Source organism: Lithobates pipiens, unplaced genomic scaffold (genome assembly GCF_037356315.1).
Source record: "Lithobates pipiens isolate NorthernLeopardFrog02 unplaced genomic scaffold, aLitPip1_a1.2 Scaffold_13, whole genome shotgun sequence".
Classification (NCBI taxonomy): domain Eukaryota; kingdom Metazoa; phylum Chordata; class Amphibia; order Anura; family Ranidae; genus Lithobates; species Lithobates pipiens.
Window position 1 is genome coordinate 470,257,566 of NW_027507718.1, and position 15,937 is coordinate 470,273,502.

Sequence of the window (15,937 nt, forward strand, 5' to 3'; positions counted from 1 at the left end):
AAACCGCGCGCAAGCTCTATCACATGTTTATAGGATGTTGGGCTGAATAACGGTGCTCTGGTCATTGTGTCCCATACATCAAAATTGCAAAAAAAATGCCGGCAACTCGGTTGCTTCTTCTTGAATCTTTATTGAGCACAAACAGCAGTGCGACATCAAAACGCTAACATGTTTCGGCAACAGCCTTCCTCATAGCATACAGATTTACAATAAAATCAATTTTAGATAGGAAAAAGTTTCAATTTCTCAAACAAAAGGGGGGCAATACAGTCCAATTTAAAATCAATTAACAATTAAAATCATGTGAGGTTGGTAGAACCAGAGAAAAAGGGGGAGGGGAAAAAATTGAATCAGAGACCGAAGATTCCAGGGCAAACAATTATTAACCCCCTGTGGAATTAAATTTATATTATTTTAAAAACAAGGTCATCTTAAGTCGGTGATTCCTATGATGCTCAATGTTACGACTTTCACCACCTTCTGCAAGGTTAATCATAAGGCATGGAAGGTGTACCTCACTTGGTTTAAGTCTAGGACTTCCACCCCAGGATCTTTCACTATACTTTCTGCATTTAGTTCTTGATCAATGTGTGAATCTCGGCTTCATCAAAGGCCAAGTCTCTCTTTTTTTTTTTCTTTCCTTTTCTGAGATTGTTGGCTTCCCACTCTTTGCTTAAAGTTCTTTATGCAGAGGGTATCCTTTATATGTATTTCCCCTGATACTTCTTGGGATTTGAATCTGGTTCTTTCAGTGCTTTAGAAGCTGTCATTTTAACCCATGAGAAACATTCCTTTCTCACCAACAATGGTTACTTTTATTGTCCTATCACTTCTGTGAATTGCGTTTCTGAACTGGCAACTTTATCTTGTAAAGGACCCATTTTGGTCTCACATAGACACAAGATGGGATTGAGACCCAGGATTTCCTTCTTGACTAGAGTAGTCTCTGCCTTTCACCTTTAACAAAGACATTGTTCTCCAGTCCCTTTTTGTGTGGTCGTGGTCCATCAAAAGGAAATTTCCCTTTGTTTGTCTGTGGCACAGGCTATTCAAGTATTTCTCATTGCCACTTCTTTCAGAAAGAGACTGATTTGGATGGGCCAAAGTAGAGGTTCCCCAGATTTTTGTTCCACTATTTCTAGGTGCCTTAAACTGATCATCATTTAAGCTTATGGTGTAAAGTTCTGGTCCCCCATTTCCTGTTAGGGCTCGCTCTGGACTAGGAGTTTGGGTAAGTCTTGTGCTTTTAGGCACCAGGCCTCTGTTTCCCGGATGTGCAAGTCTACCATTTGGTCTTCTGTGCTAAGGTGGATGTTTCTACCTCATCTGATGCCATCTTCAAGCATAAGGTCCTTAAGCGGGATCTGAGAGCTGCAGAAAGTCCCCAGTTATTTACATTGGGCCGGATAGCCATTGTTTGTTGTGTCACCAACCCCTTAGTTGTACAGCTTTTTAACATTTCAAAGGTTTACAGTTTCCTGTGTCCCGAACTGGGTGAGAGCACATTTTTGTGCTCATTGTAAAATCCTTTGGATTTGGATTGGAGTCCATTGAGGGACAAAAGTCCCACCCCTCTATACTTATGAGCATGCTCTTTGTACTGTTTTTTTTTTTTTTTTTACAAAACCAAGGTTTCCTGGTAGTGGGAGGGCTAATATTCTGGGTTGATCTACAGCTTTTTTCATTTTGCCACTGTCCAGTTCTCCTGCGGATGCCAGTATAACCCCAAGGTGTCTCTTAAAGTGGTTGTAAACTCGAAGAGAAAAAAAAAACAAAAAACCCTATAACACAAAAGCTAATGCGCTAGTATGCTGGTTACAGCACAGTTTCTGAAGAAACGGCACGAGTGAGCCGTTTCTTCAGTACGCATGCACCGCTGACTTCGGCGCAAGGATATATGGTAAATATCTCCTAAACCGTGACTTTCTGTGTGTGGAGATTGCCATCTTGCTAGAGTCAGGGCTTTCCTTCCTCATGTCAGAGCTGTTCCCTAATGACTTGTGATCTAAATGCCAGTGGGGGAATATTTAAGAGATGACACATGACTGATAGCATAAAGTAAAGTGCTACCACATCTTTCCTAAATATACATGTGGGTAATTGTCAATCCTTAACAGGTGGGCAGGTGCATGAAGGGGATCATGGAATGATGAAAATTTAAGGTTAACCGGATGTTTATCCCACTTTTATTAAACTCCACCATAAATCCCTGAAGCTGTTTAACAGCTCTCCTCCAGCAAAACATCATCAATGTAGCATACCCAGGCCAACACATGGGCACGGAACATTTCTGAGGGATAGACCATTTGCTCCTCCCATAGTCCCAGATTCAGACATGCCCCAAAGGGCACCCATAGAGGTGCCTCTAATTTGATGGTAATAGCTGCCCATAAACTGAAAGAAATTATGCAGGAGCACAAACTCCATGAGAAATTCATTCTGGGCACCCATATCTGCATGGTGATTCCATAGTAAATGGGCAATAACTTTAAGGCCTCACTTGTGGGGGATAGATTTGTTGAAAGATTCCACACCAACACCCATGAGTAGTGCCCCCTCAATGATCTCCAGATCTCGTGTTTTCTTTGAAAGATCCCTTGTATCCTGAACATATGAGGGGAGTGAGATCACCATATCTTTAATCAAAAAATTTAGGTATTTGCCCACTATCTCAAGCCGGCCATTAATGGCCAATACAGTCTGCTTCCCTGGTGGCTTTAAGAGGTCCTTGTGAATTATATTAATAACAAGGGTATAATTACAACATTGTTATTTATGATAGGTTGTTAGTATTTTTCATGTTATACTTTATACTTTTGTTAGTCCTTTAATAAAGTATAGCTGTTTACATTACCATTTGAGGTTGAGCATTATACCTACTTTCCTTGATCTCTTTTCCGATTTTTTGTTTTGTGTGTTGTATTATTGTGCATTAATGGAATTGAATTCACTTTTTCTGTCGTTAGGTGTCACTCTTAGTTGATGATACCACACTTTGCTTTTTATAACATTGTAGTATACTTTTTTTTTTTTTAAGAAGTATATCAGTAGTTGTCTTGCATATATGGCTGATGATATGCTTCAGCAATAAATGTGCAAACTGATCATGTCTGATTTTACACCTGAATTAGGTGGCAAGCAAGAGCCATGTTTACATGTTTGATATAGCAACCCTGGGACAGAACGTCTTTAAAAGTGGACTGAAGGGAGTACTGGAGGATGAAAACATTGTTAAGGCAAGTTCTGTGGCAGAATATTTGTAAAAATGGCAGATTTCTGTGAAATGCGCTACACATTTGTGTTACTTTTATATCATCTCAAAGTTACAGTGCCTTGAAAAAAATATTCTTACCCCTTGAAATTTTCCACATTTTGTCATGTTATGACCAAAAATGTAAATGTATTTTATTGGGATTTTATGTGATATACCAACACAAAATGGCACATAATTGTGAAGTGGAAGGAAATTGATAAATGTTTTTCAAAATTTTTTACTAATAAATTATCTGAAAAGTGTGGCCTGCATTTGTATTCAGCCCCCTTTACTCTGATACCCCTAACTAAAATCTAGTGGAACCAATTGCCTTCAGAAGTTACCTAATTAGTAGAGTCCACTTGTGTGTAATCTAATCTCAGTATAAATACAGCTGGTCTGTGAAGCCCTTAAAGGTTTGTTAGAGAACCTTTGTGAACAAACAGCATTATGAAGGCCAAGGAACACACCAGATAGGTCAGGGATAAAGGTGTGGAGAAGTTTAAAGCAGGGCTAGATTATAAAAAAATATTCCAAGCTTTGAACATCTCATGGAGTAGTGTTCAATCTATCATCCGAAAATGGAAATGGTATGGCACAAATGCAAACCTACCAAGACATGGCCATCCACCTAAACTGACAGGCCAGGCAAGGAGAGTATTATTCTGAGGCAGTCAAGAGGCCCATGCTAATTCTGGAGGAGCCACAGAGATCCACAGCTTAGGTGGGAGAATCTGTCCACATAACAACTATTAGTTGTGCACTCCACAAATCTGGTCTTTATGGAAGAATGACAAAAAAGCCATTGTTGAAAGAAAGTAATAAAAAGTCCAGTTTGCAGTTTGCAAGAAGCCATGTAGATGACACAGCAAACGTGTGGAAGAAGGTGCTCTGGTCACATAAGACCAAAATTGAACTTTTTGTCCTAAAAGCAAAACGCTTTGTGTGGCAGAAAACTAACACTCCACATCACCCTGAACACACCATGACCCCCAGTTAAACATGGTGATGGCAGCATCATGTTGTGGGGATGCTTTTCTTCAACAGGGACAGGGAAGCGGGTCAGAGATGATGGTAGGATGGATGAAGCCAAATACAGGGCAATCTTAGAAGAAAACCTGTTAGTCTTCAAAAGACTTGAGAATGGGGCGGAGATTCACCTTCCAGCATGACAACTACCCTAAACATACAGCCAGAGCTACAATGGAATGGTTTAGATCAAAGCATATTCATGTGTTGGAATAGCCCAGTCAAAGTCCAGACCTAAGTCCAATTGAGAATATGTGGCAAGACTTGAATATTGCTATTCAGACCTTCTCCATCTGATTGATCTGAGCTTGAGCTATTTTGCAAAAAAGAATGGACAAAAACGTCCCTCTCTAGATGTGCAAAACTGGTAGAAACATACCCAAAAAGACTTGCAGCTGTAATTGTAGCAAAAGGTAGTTCTACAAAGTATTGATTTAGGGTGGCTGAATACAAATGCATGCATGCTTTACACATATTTATAAAATATTTTTAAAACCATTTATCATTTTCCTTCCACTTCACAATTATGTGCGACTTTGTGTTGGTCTAGCTTATAAAATTTGGTTGTAACATCACAAAATGTGTAAGTGTAAAACTTGCAGGGTTTTATCACATCGTAAAGAGTGTGAAGTTTTTCTCAATGATGTGTTCATCTGCTGTCTTTTTTTTTTTTTTTTTCAATTATTTATTTAAGGTATACAATAGAACATAACAGTATGACATAACAAATCAAAATGTTGAGAAGTAGCTGCAAGTAAAATGCCACAGGAGTAGGATAGAGATTTCCATAAGGGCTCGTCTCCCAGACACAGGTCCTCAAAAGAGGTAGGTTGTCTGCGGAAACAAGCATGGTCTGGGAGGAATCGAAAGAAAGTGGGCTAGTTGTAAAATCTTCCACTTTTGTAATGCCGAAGAATTGAGGGCAGGATATAAGACTGAGGGACTGACCCACTCGGAAGGGCCAAGGAATGTAGGTTCAAGTCTGACTGGAGCTGGAAAGCTTTATCAGAGTAACCCAATGCAAAATCTGGGTGGCCAATATTGGGTGTCAACGGAGAGTAGAACTGGCGAAGTTCAAGTAATGTGGGTTCAATCAAAGGGTGTGGAGAGGAGATTCTGGAGTAGAGAATCCCAGCCCATGGAAGGCAGACCTATGGGACTGATATTGATTTCTGTTCCAGGGATACCCATAATTTATAAGATGAGTGTCTACACCAGTTGACCACTCTATTCATGTGAACCACCTTGCAGTATAAGGCCGCGTCAGGAAGGCCCACCCCATGTAAGCTTTGGTCGCTGCAGAAGTGATCTCCTAAGACAGGAAAGTTTTCCTTGCCAGACACAGCAAGTGAAAATTGTCCAGAGCTTACGAAAGAAACCATGAGGAATCTTAACTGGCAGAGCTTATATACAGAAGGGGTGGCATGACATTCATCTTCAAAACGTTCCATCTACCGAACCAAGAGACAGACAGAATTTTCCATTTGTCCAGGTCAGCGGAAAAAATGTTCAGGAAAGGCTTGAAGTTGTATTGGAAAATGAGGTGGAGATTAGACGGGATCTTGGTTCCCAGGTATTGAATGATTTGAGAGGCCCAGCGAAAAGGGAAGTTGTCACAGAAGCAAGCTAGGGAACAAGGAGTGAGAGTAACGTTGAGGGCTTCTGACTTTTGTAGGTTAACTTTAAAGTCTGACAGGTCAGCATAAACACTTAATTCAGATAAAAGGACTGGTAGGGAAACATGCGGTTCTGCTGTATAAGAGTAGATCATCTGCTAAAGCTTCAATTTTATGATGGTATGAACTAGTCTCTAGTCCTCTGCTGTCTGGATTAGGCCTGATATGTTGCAATAGGGGTTCTAGAGACTCTGCTGTCTTCTAAAGAAGGTTGGTGCCATCTTTTTCCCCATAAAGCTGAGACTAGCTTTGTTCAAGCATTAACCAGGGTCAGCATCCAAAAGAACCTGAGATGCTGTGTTAGAGATACATGTAGATTGTGGTTCTTGCACTGTACCCCATTATTCCAGGGTATATGCACACATGGTATCTCCTATAGCTCACCCCCTAACACTGCTTCTCACATTATGAGTTACCAGAAATTAGGAGTCGAGAATCACCTAAAGCTCAATATCATACACTGTCTTTCTGATCCCTAAAGTGCATACAGCTTTCTAATTTAATGTTTGTGTGTGAACCTTTGCAATGGAGTTGATTTTTACTAAATTCAGTTTACCTGTATGTAAAAGTATTGCCTGTTATGTTAAAAAAAAAAACAATGCTTCTTTAGTCAAAAAATGTCTAGATTTGCCTTACTTGCATAAGCAAATCTAGACATTTTTAATAGTTTTAGACTGATCATTGACAATGATGCAATATTTTATAGAATTAGCATATCACCTAATTTACTTGTACTGATTGTAGATGCATGCATGCTTTGGTTTGCACACTACTGTTTATTGCATTTACTTGATGGTTATCTATATCTTGATTCATGACAGGTGATTCACGACTGCCGTGGCCTTTCAGACTGCCTCTATCACAAGTATGGGGTTGAAATCACCAATGTGTTTGACACTCAGGTTAGCTTGATGAACATTGGGTGCATGGGTGTGTAATGCCGCGTACACAGGACCGGACTTTCTGGTCCGAAAGGATTAGTCCGTTGGACAATCCGATCGTGTGTGGGCTAGTCCGATAGTTTCTTTAAAATAAATCCAACAGACCTAGAAATAGAACATGTTTCAAATCTATCCGACGGACTAAAAATCGGGAAAACTGTTAGTCTGTGTGCTAGTCTGACGGACCAAATATGACGCAAGTGAAACTATTGGCTACTGGCTATTGAACTGCCTTGTTTAGTCTCGTTTACATATTCACGTTCAAAACGAATGGACTTTCGAAAGGACATAGTCTGTTGTGTGTGGCCAAGTCCCTTCGTTTGGAAAGTACATCGATCGGAACTTCACCGAAAGTCCGTCGGGAAGACCGTTGGACCTAGTCTGCCGGAAAGTCCGGTCGTGTGTACGTGCCGTATGGGTTGGTGGTTAGGGAATCAGGAATAGATGGGGCCTGGTATACAGAAGTACTATTTTTCTGCTGATTTGATCAACTAACCCCACACGTGCAAAAATACAAATAGGAAGACAGACAAGTTTGACCCTGAACTATACAATTCTGCTGGTATAACAAAAGTGTCTGTAATAAGCTTCATAAGCTTAATTTTTACTGGAAAATGCTCTGTAGAATTGGTAAAATAATACCATCCCCTGCACTGGACCTATGCAGGCAATGTCAGTTGGATTATTGTGCATGCATACTGCATGCTGTCCATTGCCATTGTGATGGAAATATGTCAACAGAGCATGTTCGTACTGCATGCTTGCGGCTCTCAGTTTCTTTTGGGTGATTGAAAGCCACAAGATCAACTGCCACTCTGCTGATACTTTAAGAGGTAAGCGATGTTAATTTAGTCGCTGAAAATGTTTTCCGGCCTAAATTAACCACTTCAGCCTCTGAAGAATTGGCTGCTCAATGACCAGGCCATTTTTTGCAATACGGCACTGCATCGCCTTAACGGACAATTGGGCGGTCATGCGACGCTGTACCCAAACAAAATTTACTGAATTTTTTTTCCCTCAAATAGAGCTTTCTTTTGGAGGTATTTGATTATCTCTGCGGTTTTTATTTTTTGCTCTATAAACAAAAAGAAGCGACAATTTTGAAAAAAAGAGCCTTATTTTTTACGCTTTGATGCAGTGCCGAATCGCAAAAAGTACTCTGGTCAGGAAGGGGGTAAAGAGTACCTTTGGGATGTGGTGGAACAGGAGATTTGCATCATGGATGTGCAGCCGATAAATCTGCAGCAACTGCTTGATGCTATCATGTCAATATGGATGAAAATCTCTGAGGAATTTTTCCAACACTTTCTTGAATCTATGTCATGAAGAATTAAGGCAGTTCTGAAAGCAAAGGGGGGTCAAACCTGATACTAGTAAGGTGTACCTATTAAAGTGGCTGGTGAATGTAAATGGGAGCATTGGATAGAATATATAGAATTGCCAGATAAATCATCTTGAACAAATTTATTCTCTCCATCACAGTTAATGGAAGAGCTTTCTATTTATGTACCCTTTCTTTAAATGTTTCGAATGTTATGAATCTAACAGAAGTTGTATAGTGACCCCAAGATACTTAAATGTATCCAATGCCACCAGAGGACACCCACAGACGGGCATAATTCTGTTCTGAGAAATGAGGTTACAGTGTTAAGACAGATGAGAAGATGGTTCAGCGGTGAGACAGAAGAGCATGGGGGTATGGTGGTGGAGCAGATGTGCAGGGAGGTACAGTGGTGGGGCAGATGAGAAAGGGGAAACATTGGTGGGGCAGATGTACAGGTGGTTACATAGTTACATACATAGTTACATAGTAGGTGAGGTTGAAAAAAGACACAAGTCCATCAAGTCCAATCTATGTGTGTGATTATATGTTAGTATTACATTGTATATCCCTGTATTTTGCGGTTGTTCAGGTGCTTATCTAATAGTTTCTGGAGACTATCAGTGCCCCTCGCTGAGGCCAGCGCCTGTGGAAGGGCACATCCTTGCCACTCTTACAGTAAAGAACCCTCTACGTAGTTTAAGGTTAAACCTCCTTTCTTCTAATTTTAATGAGTGTCCACGAGTCTTGTTAAGCTCCCTTTTGCGAAAAAGTTTTATCCCTATTGTGGGGTCACCAGTATCGTACTTGTATATTGAAATCATATCCCCTCTCAAGTGTCTCTTCTCCAGAGAGCATAAGTTCAGTGCTCGCAACCTTTCCTCATAACTAATATCCTCCAGACCCTTTATCAGCTTGGTTTCCCTTCTTTTTACTTGCTCCATTTCCAGTACATCCTTCCTAAGGATTGGTGCTCAGAACTGGACAGCATACTCCAGGTGCGGCCGGACCAGAGTCTTGTAGCGTGGGAGAATTATCGTTTTATCTCTGGAGTTGATCCCCTTTTTAATGCATGCCAATATTGTGTTTGCTTTGTTAGCAGCAGCTTGGCATTGCATGCCATTGCTGAGCATATCATCTACTAGGACCCCCAGGTCCTTTTCCATCCTAGATTCCCCCAGAGGTTCTCCCCTTATATAGATTGCATTCCTATTTTTGACACCCAAATGTAGTATTTTACATTTTTCTACAATGAACCTCATTTGCTATGTAGTTTCCCACCCCATTAATTTGTTAAGATCTTTTTGAAAGGTTTCCACATCCTGCGGAGAAGTTATTGCCCTGCTTGGCTTAGTATCGTCCACAAATACAGATTGAACTCTTTACCCCATCCTACAGGTTGTTTGTGAGCAAGTTAAATAGGATTGGTCCCAGCACAGAACCCTGGGGGACCCCACTACCCACCACTGACCATTCCGAGTACTCCCCATTTATCACCATCCTCTGAACCCTTTTTTCAATCCATGTACTCACTCTATGGTCCATGCCAACGGACCTTTTTTTGTACAGTAAACGTTTATGGGGAACTGTGTCAGATGCTTTCGCAAAATACAGATACACCACGTCTACGGACCTCCTCATAGAAGGTTAGCAGATTGGTTTGGCAAGAACGATTCTTCATGATCCCGTGCTGATTACTGCGAATGGTACCGTTTTCATTACTAAAATCTTGTATATAGTCTATAATCCCCTCCAAGAGTTTACATACTATTGATGTTAGGCTAACTGGTCCGTAATTCCCAGGGATGTATTTTGGGCACTTTTTAAATATTGGTGCTACATTGGCTTTTCTCCAATCAGCTGGTACCATTCCAGTCAGTAGACTGTCAGTAAAAATTAGGAACAATGGTCTGGCAATTACTTGACCGAGTTCCCTAAGTACCCCCGGGTGCAAGCCACCTGGTCCCGGTGATTTATTAATGTTAAAGGGGAGGGCCACCCTGAAAAACAAAAAAATGTTAAAAATGACAAAAAATCTAAAAAAAAAAAATGAAAAATTTTTTTTTTTTTTACTTACCAGAAATGCCTGTTGCTAGGCACTTTCTCCTAATCTTCCTCTTCCTCCTCCGCGGAGATCTTCTGTCTTCTCTCTTCGTCGCGGCGTCTTCTGGGTAATGAGTCGCGCTGTGTTCTGGGAACTGCGTGTTCCAGAACACAGCGCGTCCCATTCAGAAAGCGCTGCGGGACTCGCGCATGCGCAGTAGCTGCGGGACTCGCGCATGCGCAGTAGGAAACGGGCAGTGAAGCCATAAGGCTCCGCTGCCTGTTTCCCTTACAAGGGATGGCGGCGCCGGGACCCGAGAGCCGAGGGACGGGTCGGCCTCGGGCGGCCGACATCGCGGGCGCCCTGGACAGGTGAGTGTGTTTATTAAGTCAGCAGCTGCAGTGTTTGCAGCTGCTGACTTTTTTTTTTTTTTTTTATAACCGGCCCTCCGCGTTTCCCAAGTCTAATTTTAATTCTGTCCTCTCTTAACCATGGAGGTGCTTCCTGTGATGTGTCTTGAGGATAAACACTGCAGTTTTGGATACTGAAGCCCCCCGATTCCCTTGTAATTTCAATACCTTCGCCATTTCCCCATCCTCTGTAACCAGATGTCCTTCCTCATTCTTTATGGGACCAATATGGTCTGTCCTCCCTTTTTTACTATTTGCATACTTAACCACTTCAGCCCCGGACCATTTTGCTGGTCAAAGACCAGACCACTTCTTGCGTTTCGGCACTGCGTCGCTTTAACTGACAATTGCGCGGTCATGCGACGTGGCTCCCAAACAAAATTGGCATCCTTTTTTTCCCACAGATGGAGCTTTCTTTTGGTGGTATTTGATCACCCCTGCAGTTTTTATTTTTTGCGCTATAAACAAAAATAGAGCGACAATTTTGGAAAAAACGCATTCTTTTTTACTTTTTGTTATAATAAATATCCCCCAAAAATATCTAAAAACAAAATGTTTTCCCTCAGTTTAGGCCGATACATATTCTTCTACATATTTTTGGTATGAAAATTGCAATAAGCAATTATTGATTGGTTTGCACAAAAGTTATAGCGTTTACAAAATAGGGGATAGTTTTATGGCATTTTTATTAATAATTTTTTTTTACTAGTAATGACGGCGATCAGCGATTTTTATTGTGACTGCGACATTATGGCGGACACATCGGACATTTTTAAAACATTTTTGGGACCATTGTCATTTATACAGCAATCACTGCTATATAAATACAGTGATTCCTGTGTAAATTACACTGGCAGTGAAGCGGTTAACCAGTGGGTGGCAGTGTAGGGGTTAAGTGTTCCTAGGGGTGTGTTACTAACTGGGGGGGGGGCTGGGCTTTCATTTAGTGAACACTGATCTCTGCTCCAATCACATGGAGCAGAGATCAGCGTCACTAGTTGCTAGGCAGAACGTGGAAATGCTGTTTCTCCGTTCAGCTGCCCCATGAGACGATCACGGGACCCACGACCAGACTCACGGGGGTTCCGACCGGTGCTCGTGTGCCGGTCGGCATTAAAGATTGGACGTACCTGTACGCCAATATGCCTCCCCATGCCATTCTGCCAACATACACAGCTCCTCTTTTAGACCATTGGGTTGTATACCTTTCCCTTTAGGAGGCACTAGGCAAAGTTGTAACACAACACTCAGAACTTTCAGTTCCGCCCAGGGGGCGGTCCCCTAGGTATCAACCCTCCACCCTGCCTTGCAGTAATCAGTTTTATTTTGCCTAGTGAAGGAGACAGACCTTGGAACCCTGCGGGCCCATAGGTCTGTGTTTTTTTTTTTTTTTATGCAGAAGCTTTGCTTTTTGCACAGGATGAGTTATCCTGTGATCTTCTATCAACAGCCAGCTGGGTGACAGGCTGGTTCACTTATCCTTGTAGTCTCCCCAGTCCGGCCATCGAGTGTGTGCAGGTCTCAGCTATGGCTCCGCAGGCCACGACATACCTCAGCTCCAGAGGTGGTCGGTGAGCTTTTATGCTCCGGGGCATACATATGACCGGGCTACTGATGTCTGCGTCACAGTATGCCGAGGCCAGTAGCTACCCTGTACTGATCAGGAGTAGATCTACAATGGAATGTCTCCCAGCTCTTCAGGACTGGTAAGTACAGCTCTCCCTGTTCTGATGGGGCTGAGCAGCTGGGCATTCCCTGGGAGGTCGATTCAGGGGCCCCCTCTCCTCCCTATCTTCTCTCCCCTGTCCCTATCTTTCCTCCCTCCCCCTTGGGGGGGTGGAATGCTGCATGTGGCTGCTGAGCGGCGTGTGTGTGCCTATATAGGGGCTCTCTGTGGGCTCTCACCTGACATGGGTGGGCTGGCTGAATGGCGGTGGTCCTGGGACCTCTATGTTATGCCCCTGGAAGGTGCCTGTGAGGGTCTGCTGGGAATGGTGCAGCGCTGTGGTTTTGCAGGGTTTTTTTTATATCAACGTCATTGCGATGTTTGGCGGCCATTTTAGGTGTGGGCAGAGCAGGCTGACTGTTTGGGCTTCAGCGGCCATTTTCTATGTAATTCCTATTCAAGGCACTAGTGGCCATTTTCTGGAAGCCTGAACATATTTCAGTGTTCCCTGACAGCAGCATGGCTCATGTGCTCTTCAATCCTTTTTTCCCTGTATTTCCCATCTGTGTACTGGACGCTGAGCGGCCAATTTATGGAAGCTTGAGCATTTTTTCTGATCGTTTTAGCGATCTTTCCAGCGGTTATCACCAACTCAGTTTTTGGTTTCCTCTGCACCTGAGCGCACTCAGGGACTACAGGCACCACTTGTGGACAGCGCAGAACTCCCTAGGGTGGTGAGTCCGGCGGGAATGAGCCCCTCAGTCAGCGGCAGCAGGGAGGGTGGGACTGTCATTGTCCTAAGTCCCCTTCGGGTGGCAGACAGGATAGGGTCAGCATGGCTCAGAAACTAGTGTTTCTTCCCCCAAAGTCCAGGCAATGGCAACCGGGTCATCTGCAGACTGCGCAGTGCCCATGGACACCCTTATGGAGGTCCTCAACTCGTTCATTGCTAGATGGCGGAGGTGCGAGGGAAGATGGGTGCAATAAGGTGGCCCCTGTTCCCCCAGTCCTCTGGGGAGAGCTCTGACACAGACTCGGGCTCTGCTGAGGCTGGTGACCCCTGCTCTGTCTTGTCAGATGATGCTGACCAGGACCGTTCGGACAGTGAGGATGAGTCCCAGTCCGCTTCCGTGCGCAACAAAGTGCTTGTTGGAGCACTTATGACAGCTGTGCGTGATACCCTGAAGATTCAGGAGCCAGCAGGTCCCCCTGCTGATGTAGCGGTCCCTTTTGGGTCCCGCAAGCCAGCATGTTCACCTATGGTGTTCCTGTATCTGACTTATTTGAAAGTTCACTTATAGGGAGTGGGGTCGCACACAACGGACCTTTTTGGTCCCCAGGCACATGACGGTGCGTTACCCTTTTGAGAAAAAACTTCTCACAAGTGGTCTGCTCCTCCGGTCATGGACCTTCAGTATCCAGGTTAAATAGGTAACCATGATCCCGGTAGTGGGAACTCCTGCATTTAAGGATCCCGCGGACAGGAAGGCAGAGGCAGTGGCTCGTTCCTTGTTTATGGTTGTGGGGTCCGCTGTGCGACCAGTACTGGCATCTGCACTTGTGTCACAGACACTGACTGAGCGGGCAAAACTTTTGCACTGCAAATTGGGAGAGCAACAGGCTTCTCCTGTCTGCGCGAAATTAGCAGACCAACTAGTGCAAAGCCTTAAGTACATTGTGACGCCCTGGATACCCTCCCTCTGTATCTAGGGCTTCAGTGTCAGCTGTGGTGCTGTGGCGCCTGATTTAGCTATTATGCATCTAAAAAAGCCCTGACGGATCTTCTCCTCCTTGGCGACCCGCTCTTTAGAGCCTCTTTGGATGACATTAGTAAAAATGGTAGAGTACACTACTCCCACAGGCCAGGAAGGCTTAGGAGCCACACCATAGGCAAGGGCCCCTTTTTTCGTTCACTAACGGCTTTTCAGTCCGCCTGGAGCTTTGGTATAACGTCCCCAGTCCGACAGGATGACCATGGACGGACAAAAACGTCCCTGGAACCGCAAGCCTAACAAGCCTGCGAGTTTAAGTGCTACCGCATGAAGGTTTGCCCCCACCCATGTCTCGGGTGGGGGGGGGTCACTTTCGGGAGTTTGCAGCCCGGTGGTCCCCTTGGTTTTCGACCAATGGACCTGCGATCTGATTTCCTTAGGCTACAAGATAGTTTCTCTCTTATCGCCAAACAGATTCTGCCTCTCCAGCATACCCGTATCCCCGGTTCGCCTTGAGGCCCTCTTGGGGGCAGTAAGGGACCTGCTGAGTCGCAGGGTGGTTGTTCCAGAATCGGAACGTTTCCAGGGATTCTACTCAAATATGCTTGTAGTTCCCAAGAAGGAAGGGGTACATCCAATATTGGACCTAAAAGCTCTCTTCAGTTTGCCCAGTAGTTGCTGCACTCCATCAAGGGTACTCCCTGGCGCCCTTGGACTTCCAGGATGCATACCTGCACATACCCATATGCCTATGACAGCAGAAGTGTCTGCGATTTGCAGTCGGGGAAGCCCACTACCAGTTTGTGGCTCTCCCTTTTGGTCTGGCATCAACCCCCGAGTCTTTACCAAGGTTTTGGCTCTGGTTTTGGCGTTGCTGCGGCAACATGGGGTCACGATTGTGCAATATCTAGACGATCTCCTCCTGAGAGCATCTTCCGCCTCAGAATTAGAGGAGGATGTGGTGATCACCATGCAGACTCTGCGAGAATTTGGGTGGTTGTTAAACCTAAAGAACTCAGTGATTGTACCGACTCAGCTTTTGGAGTACCTAGGCTTGCTGCTAGACTCAATGGAAGCGAGAGTTTTTCTCCCTTCAGACAAGATGCAGACACTTAGATCCGCGGTAAAACTGCGGATGAAACGCCGGTGGTCGTCGCTTTGCTTTTGCATGCGAGTCCTGGAGCTCATGGTGGTCTCCTTTGGGGCTGTACCGTTTGCCCAGTTCTACACCAGAGTCCTGCAGAAGGAGATCTTGTCAAAATGGGACAGATCTCAGTTGTCCCTGGATCGTCAGATTCAGGTGAGCCAGTCAGTCAGAGAATCACTGATCTGGTGGCTGAGGTCCCTGGTGATTCAGGCTGGAAAGTTGTTCCTACTTCTAAAGGTTACAGTGATCACACAGGACGCCAGCCTTTTTGCCTGGGGTGGAGTAATGGGGGTTCAGTCGGCTTAGGGCCTCTGGTCAACGGAAGAATCCAAGTTGCCGATTGATCTGCTCGAACTAAGAGTGATCAGGTTGTGCCTCTCCACATGGTCAATGAGACTGCAAGGACGTCCGATCAGGATCCAGTCAGACAACGCCACTGCAGTGGTATACGTCAATCACCAAGGGGGGGCGAGTAGCTCAGCTGCGGAACGAGAGGTCACTCATATACTTCGGTGGGCGGTGGGTACTGGATTTGTCGGCCATTTACATTCCCGGAGTGGAGAACTGGCAGGCGGACTGTCTGAGTCACCAGATGCTGGACCCAGGAGAATGGGCGTTGCATCCAGAGATATTCAGGCCTGAGGTGGGGCACACCAGACGTGGATCTTCTGGCCCCCCATCTCAATTGGAGGGTCCCAAGATTCATGTCCAGGATAAGAGATACGTGGGCAGACGCGT

General features: G+C 44.4%; 1 protein-coding gene across 1 annotated transcript in view; it reads left to right on the plus strand.

The window, feature by feature from the left end:
- Nucleotides 1-15,937, plus strand: part of LOC143975899 (piRNA biogenesis protein EXD1-like) — a 174,148-nt gene that overhangs the window by 139,470 nt on the left and 18,741 nt on the right. Inside the window, exons 9-10 of the mRNA XM_077478448.1 lie at nt 3,132-3,236; nt 6,780-6,860. Coding sequence (XP_077334574.1) covers nt 3,132-3,236; nt 6,780-6,860 — 186 coding nt within the window. The remainder of the gene's footprint in view (nt 1-3,131; nt 3,237-6,779; nt 6,861-15,937) is intronic.